Source organism: Tachysurus fulvidraco, chromosome 11 (genome assembly GCF_022655615.1).
Source record: "Tachysurus fulvidraco isolate hzauxx_2018 chromosome 11, HZAU_PFXX_2.0, whole genome shotgun sequence".
NCBI lineage: Eukaryota > Metazoa > Chordata > Actinopteri > Siluriformes > Bagridae > Tachysurus > Tachysurus fulvidraco.
In genome coordinates, this window is record NC_062528.1 from 23,799,925 (window position 1) to 23,807,424 (window position 7,500).

At 39.6% G+C, this 7,500-nt stretch overlaps 3 protein-coding genes across 4 annotated transcripts in view; all 3 read right to left on the reverse strand.

Annotated features, from left to right (window-relative positions):
• Window positions 1-310, reverse strand: part of gyg1a (glycogenin 1a) — a 15,222-nt gene extending 14,912 nt beyond the window's left edge. For both annotated transcript variants that reach the window (XM_027156723.2, XM_027156722.2), the window contains exon 1: window positions 11-310. In XM_027156723.2, coding sequence (XP_027012524.2) covers window positions 11-17 — 7 coding nt within the window. In that variant the 5' untranslated portion in view covers window positions 18-310. The remainder of the gene's footprint in view (window positions 1-10) is intronic.
• A 538-nt stretch (window positions 311-848) lies between these two features.
• On the reverse strand, window positions 849-5,147 carry LOC113649113 (ras-related protein Rab-3A-like). The gene is made up of 5 exons (XM_027156724.2): window positions 4,872-5,147; window positions 2,542-2,769; window positions 2,214-2,332; window positions 1,875-1,999; window positions 849-1,606 (listed from the first exon to the last, which is right to left on the reverse strand). The coding sequence occupies exons 2-5, from the start codon at window positions 2,767-2,769 to the stop codon at window positions 1,422-1,424; spliced, it is 657 nt and encodes a 218-aa protein (XP_027012525.1). The 5' UTR covers window positions 4,872-5,147; the 3' UTR covers window positions 849-1,421.
• Window positions 5,148-5,212: 65 nt separating this feature from the next.
• Window positions 5,213-7,500, reverse strand: part of LOC113649106 (gamma-interferon-inducible lysosomal thiol reductase-like) — a 4,892-nt gene continuing 2,604 nt past the window's right edge. The window contains exons 4-7 of the mRNA XM_027156717.2: window positions 7,068-7,157; window positions 5,747-5,899; window positions 5,577-5,645; window positions 5,213-5,418 (exon numbers count right to left, since the gene is read on the reverse strand). Of these exons, the coding sequence (XP_027012518.1) occupies window positions 5,353-5,418; window positions 5,577-5,645; window positions 5,747-5,899; window positions 7,068-7,157 (378 nt within the window). The 3' untranslated portion in view covers window positions 5,213-5,352. The remainder of the gene's footprint in view (window positions 5,419-5,576; window positions 5,646-5,746; window positions 5,900-7,067; window positions 7,158-7,500) is intronic.

The window sequence follows — 7,500 nt, forward strand, 5'->3', positions numbered from 1 at the left end:
TGTTTCCTACCTGTCATGTTAGTCCTGATTCTGATCCCCACTGCGTGTATGTGTGTATGCGCGCGCGCGTGTGTGTGTGTGTAACTGCGTGCGCACTATAAGCCGATTTATAGCGACGACCTTTAAAGGTCACGTGATCTCTGACACGCCTCCATTAATGCGCAAATAAACGCGATTTGTTTCGTGCATTACAGCCGGCAACTGATGTGAACTAAAACAAACCCGGGGTTTAAACGGGAGCTCTGTCCTGCACGCGCGCAGAAAAAACACGTGCAGGACAGATGAAGAGTGTGGAGTATTAATGCGGAATAGACAGCGCTGTAGAGGGGATTTACTGACACCTGGCGGCGAGACGCGTCATTGCAGCTTCACAATACGTACTAACGCCATTTACTCATTAAAATCTCTGTAATATAAATATTATATCCGTATATACAGACAGATTGTCATTTTTAAGCCACAAATGTATTCAGTCAATACCAATATCATAAATATTTGACAAATATATTAAATTTAGCAAAATCATTTATTTTTAAATATTTTAAAATGTCAAAAATACATTAGGATATTATTAATATGAACCCGTGATAATAATAATACAACTTATTGTGTTGTTTGTTGAATAATTAATTAGTTGTAGTGAATTGGTAAGTTGCATAATTGATATATTTACATTTATAAAAAATATATTTGCATAAAACAATTTTTATACAAACATGTTAACACTAATCAATAGAGTTGTTAATAAATACAAATAAATAATCTCAAAATTATACTTAAATTTATATTTTATATATGTCTCTCTCTCGCCCTCTGGCGACTCCTCGATGTACTGCAGCCGCCTTCAGCGCATGTGCAGTAAGCTCTACTTTTGACACAATAACTAATGTTGAAATATGTGTGAAATCATCCACATTCGATTATTAGTTAAACATATTTATTCCTGAGGAGGAAAAATAACTTTACAAATCACATTACAGCAGAATCTTTACTTAAAGATTTTATATTTATATTTATACATCTGTCTATAATTATACTTTTGATTTGTCACTTAATATTGAACTGATTTCTACTTCACACAGACAATAACATGCAAATAAATAAATAAATAAATAAATAAATAAATAAATAAAAGATACAGATCACATTTTCTTGGCTCTTTTTCGACAGTTTTGAAACCATAATAAACTCCTTTAATAAATAAAATCTCTCCTTTTAGTTTAAACTCACATTACACTTTATGGTGCCTAATGTTATTTACCAACAAAAATAGAACTGAATTAAATTGCAGCTTTTTCTGTTGACATGTAATAAAAATTATTAGAATTCATTGGGATTTGATTCAAATATGTCATCTTATACTTGTGTGTTTGCTGTGTGTGTGTGTGTGTGTGTGTGTGTGTGTGTGTGTGTGTGTGTGTTCAGCATGCACAGTCTTTGTGTGATCGTTGTGGTTGTTTGTTCAGATCTGCCCCTTGAGGATTGCTGCTGTTCGTCACTGCGTCTGGATTATCCTTCATTCTCTCACAGATTAAATCGACTAAACACTCGAATGTCTGCTTCACATTCACATTTTCCTTCGCACTCGTTTCTAAAAAACCCAAACCTGCAAAGTACACACACACACATACACACACACACACACACACACACACACACACACACACACACACACACACACACACACACGGTCAAAGGTCAGAGCACCACACTAACCTTTGTGTTGTATGTAAATGTGGGTGTTTCATGTATATCAGATTCTTTTTGCTCTGCTCAATTCACAGTGTGTGTGTGTGTGTGTGTGTGTGTGTGTGTGTGTGTGTGTGTGTGTGTGTGTGTGTGTGTGTGTGTGTGTGTGTGTGTGTGTAACTGACCGAGTTGCTGTGACAGTTCTCTCCCCCTGTTCACAGTGATTACTCTCACCTCCTCCAGGTCACACTTATTTCCCACTAACAGCACCTGAGCATTTTCCCAGGAGTACGTCTTAATCTGAGTGGACCTGAACACACACACACACACACACACACACACACACACACACACACACACACACACACACACACACACACACACATTAAAAAAGGGATTTATTCTCCTGTTATTTAGCTTTTATTGTATTATCTAATATAACAATCTGTTTGCATTAAGAACTGTTAAACTTAAAACTCTGTGTGTGTGTGTGTGTGTGTGTGTGTGTGTGTGTGTGTGTGTACCAGTCCTGAACAGCACTGAATGACTCCTCATTAGTGATGTCATACATCAGGATGAAGCCCATTGCTCCTCTGTAATACGCTGTAGTGATCGTTCTGTATCGCTCCTGACCGGCTGTGTCCTACACACACACACACACACGCACACACGCACACACACACACACACACACACGCACATGCACACACACACACAAACACTTGAAGTCTACAAGTTTCTACTCCTATCCTGAAGTCTACAATTACATAAGAGCTACGAATTCCTGACATGTGCCAGTTCTTGTGCCTGTCCTGAGGTCTGACACATGAGTAATTTATTCTCCGTCTCCTACCCAAATCTGCAGTTTGATCCTCTTGTCATTCCTGTAGATGGTTTTGACTTTGAAGTCAATGCCGACCGTGCTGACAAACGCCGGCGTGAATGATTCGTCAGCGTAGCGGAACAGGAAGCTGGTCTTTCCCACACTGCTGTTCCCAATGATCAGGATCTTGAACATGTAATCAAAGTTCTGATCCACAGAGTCTCTGTGTCCATAATGTAGCTCGTTAACTGATGCCATCTGGGAGAGAAACAACAAAACAACAGCAAAGGTACAGGGAAGGAACTTTCAGTGTTTATATGACCTGTTTTGAGAAGAGATAGTCATGTAGGGTACAGGATGTAGGGCGCAGGACATAAGGTACATAATGTAAGGTACAGGATGTAGGTTACAGGATGTAGAGTACAGGATGTAAGGTACAGGATGTAAGGTATAGGACGTAGGGTGCAGGACGTAGGGTGCAGGACATAAGGTGCATAATGTAAGGTACAGGATGTAGGGTGCAGGACTTAAGGTACAGGATGTAGGGTACAGGACATAAGGTACATAATGTAGGGTATAGGATGTAAGGTACAGGATGTAGGGTACAGGACGTAAGGTACAGGACGTAGGGTGCAGGATGTAGGGTGCAGGACTTAAGGTACAGGATGTAGGGTACAGGACATAAGGTACATAATGTAGGGTATAGGATGTAAGGTACAGGATGTAGGGTACAGGACGTAAGGTACAGGACGTAGGGTGCAGGACGTAGGGTGCAGGACGTAGGGTAAGGGATGTAGGGTACAGAATGTAGGGTACAAGACGTAAGGTACAGGATGTTGGGTACAGGATGTAAGGTACAGGATGTTGGGTACAGGACATAAGGTACATAATGTAGGGTATAGGATGTAAAGTACAGGATGTAAAGTACAGGATGTAAGGTAAAGGACGTAGGGTACAGGACGTAGGGTACAGGACGTAGGGTGCAGGACGTAGGGTAAGGGATGTAGGGTACAGGATGTAAGGTACAGGATGTAGGGTACAGGATGTAGGGTACAGGATGTAGGGTACAGGATGTAGGGAACAGGATGTAAGGTACGGGATGTAGGATACAGGACATAGGGTGCAGGACGTAGGGTACAGGATGTAGGGGTACAGGTTGTAGGGTACAGAATGTAGGGTATAGGATGTAGGGGTACAGGATGTAGGGGTACAGGTTGTAGGGTACAGAATGTAGGGTATAGGATGTAGGGGTACAGGATAAGGATAGGGTAAACTCAGCTACTGTTAACATGCTAAAGATTTCATTCCTCATTAGCAATTACTATTTGTAAATAATTTTGTGCAGATTAGTTACAAATAATCCCAGTTGAGTCCATTTCAGTTCCAGGTTTTAACACACAATTCAGAAACTGTGTAATGTTGCTTGTTAGCGAACACAGGTTTTTGGTTTAAAATAATAAAACTAATAATTATAAAAGTATAAAAATAAAAAACAGCCTAGAGATATCTGTAGGCATTTTTATTGAAAAAAAAAACAAACAAACAAACAAACAAAACAAAAACAAAAACAAAAAAAATCATCAGATTCTGTCACATTTTCTTCAATAGCAGACAAACTCGGATTAGGAGAAGAAACTTATCTGAGGCTAAACAATTGTAATAGTTCTTCGTTTCTATTATTATTATTATTATTATTATTATTATTATTATTATATGACGGAATCCATTTGCAGAAATGGATTCCGTCATATAATAATAATAATACTAATAATAATAATAGAAACGAAGAACTATTACAGAACTAATAATAAAAAAAAAAAAAAAAAAACACGCTGTAGACGGAAACTTTTTTATAATGTGTTAAAAACATGATTTGTAAAAAATGTAAAAATTAAAAAGTTTCATGAAATTATATTTTATCATAATGCTTTCATAATAGTGTAATAGTCTAAAAACGAGTTAAATAAACACTATGGGAACTGTGTTCAGTATCAACATGATGTCTAGATGTCCAGCGAGTCCTCACTTTAACGCACTTTATCCGTCACCTTAATCAGATCAACTCAGATTTAGATTATTCCACAACACACACACACACACACACACACACACACACACACACACACACACACACACAGTAAACATGAACCTTACCCCATATCATACATATTGTTTTACTTTAACCCCTTTATAATAAACCACATAAATTCGATTTTAACAATAATAAATGTTTTTACTCCAATCAGCAGAGGAATAAATTCAGCCAATCAGAGCAGAGAAATAAGTGCTGTCTTATAAACAAGGTTCCTGAAGGATAAGAATAAGAGTTTACTCTGTAAAGAAATATATTTACGCCTTACTTTGTCATTAGCGGTGTTTCTCCTCGCCTCCGTGTGAAGAGCTCAGCGTTATTAGTGCACTATTAATCCCTTACAGCTCTGCGCATGCGCACTCGCGATCACCCACAATTAAATGAATTACGTGATTATTTTTACTGTGCATCCTGTAGTTTCCTGTGTCTAACCTTTATTCACTATTTCTTATATTTACATTTTTTATTTACAGCATTTTGCTAGTTTTTCCTCAATAATAATAATTACATTTTTTAAAACTAAACATTATTAAACAAATCTCTCTCTCTCTCTCTCCCCTCCCGCCTCTGATTAAACTCCTTTATATAATAAAGATATGGAGACGTTACTTTTACAAATCATTTTATTAAAAGAACAGTAGCTGAACGTTTTAGTGTTCACACTCGGACAGCATTACTGAACACACTGCATTACACTCATCATCTAACCGATAAATGATTCAGTTTTACAGTCAGACTTAAAAACATCTTCAGCAGTAACTCGTCTTTGTTGCCGTTGCCTTCTGTCCGAGTTTACAGGCTGGTGGAGCCTGACCCTGTAACACACACACACACACACACACACACACACACACACACACACAATAAACTCCACAGTTCAGCAATTAACATTCACCATCCAGTAACAAATTAACTTTAATCCTTAACTTTCTCTCTCTCGCTCTCTCTCTCTCTCTATATATATATTACTGACCTTGTACAGATTGCAGACGAGTACGAAGAGCGAGTTCATTGCTTTCTGCTGCAGCTCGTCAGTGTGCTCCTGTAAACACACGTAAAAATCAGGATGCAGGAAGTTAAAGACGATTAAAGACGAAATATTTCCGAATAAATGTGTTAAATGAGGTGAAATATTCTTCTCACTCCGTTGATGGTGATCCACGGCACGTATTGATGCGGTGGCTGTAACGCTGCGGTTTCCTTGGCGTTCTGGTGCATTAACTGATTTCCCTCGTTACCGTTCACACATGCCATGATGTCACCGAACTTTGTTTGTGGGCTGAACAAGGCAAGACACTGAGGACCAACAAAAACACCATCAATACACTGTGACGAGGAACTGACTGCTAGTACAGATGACCTTTAACTGAAACACTGTTTATCTCAGAAAGAAGAACTCTGATGGCTGAAAGAGGAAGAAGCTATGCTACTGTTAGGCAGTGATTAGCAGATAGAGGTGAGACAGGTAGGTGATACTGGTCTAGGTCAGGTTAAATAAGTCGGGGCAGGTTGTTGCCAGTGCCGAGCAGGCTGAGGCCAGTTGGATTAAAAGCTAGTCCAGGCTTTACTGACTCAAAAATAAAAAAGTCAGATTCATGCAGGTTTGTCCGGATTGTCTGGCTCAAACTGAAGACACGTGCGTCTCAAATATATCAGGTTTAAGGAAAGGTTTGTTTATTCCAGAATAAAAGTCAGGATAGTCCGTGTGTGTGATGCGTGTGCTTCCAGTTGAGGCTTGTCTAGGTCCAGCAGTGATGGGAGTAAGTCACACATGTGCAAGTCACAAGTAAGTCTCAAGTCATGAATGTCAAGTCAAAGTCAAGTCGAGTCTTTTAATAATATTCTAACATTTTTGCGACTTTCATATGACTCGAGTCCCCCATGTCTGACGTCCAGTGTTAGTCACATTAACTTGTAGTCAGACTGAGACTAATCCTAAACCAGTGCAAGTCCAGTTCATTTGTTCCGTTTTAAATCTGAGGCCAATCTGCAATTTCTTGTGTGTAGTCCATTCACACAGGGTCAAATGGATTACATTAAATAAGCCTGCGTCAGATTAAGGCCAGTCCCTCTGGAACATACAACTGTCTATATTATACATGTGTTCATGTCTTCAATGCCATTCTGTTACACTGTGGAGCTTCTGTACTAGAACAAATTCCTCGTATGTGAAAACATACTTGGCAATAAAGACCTTTCTGAGCCTGAAATAGTTTATTCCTAAGTCTGAACTTTTTGAGGCAACTCAGACTCCAGATCAGACTGAGGTCAGTGCAGTCAGATTATTTTATTCTGTGTTCAGTTTCAGGCTAATCTGACTGGGTAACAGATTCCAGTCAGAGTTACAGGAAGTCAGTGTGAGTCAGATTGAGGCCAGTCCCAGTCATGTTGGATTATTTCAGATTAATTCCAGGCCAGTCCCAGGTCTGAGCAAAAGGTAACATCAGTGATCATGAAGACTTACAGATTCCGCCGCCTTCACCACATTGTCAGCAGCTTCCATGCAGAAAATCACAGCAACTGCAGCTTCAGGCACTTTATTCATCACACATGTCTGAACACACACATGAAGCATCAATCAGAGGAATTCATTTATTACTTACTCACGCACGCACGCATGCACTCACGCACGCACTCACGCACGCACGCACTCACGCATGCACTCACGCACGCACTCACACACTCACGCACGCATGCACGCACTCACGCACGCATGCACGCACTCACGCACGCATGCGCTCACACTCATGCTCACACTCATTCTCACACTCATTCTCACACTCATTCTCACACTCATTCTCACACTCATTCTCACACTCATTCTCACACTCATTCTCACACTCATTCTCACACTCATTCTCAGACACAGACACACACACACCTGAGCCAGGTACAGC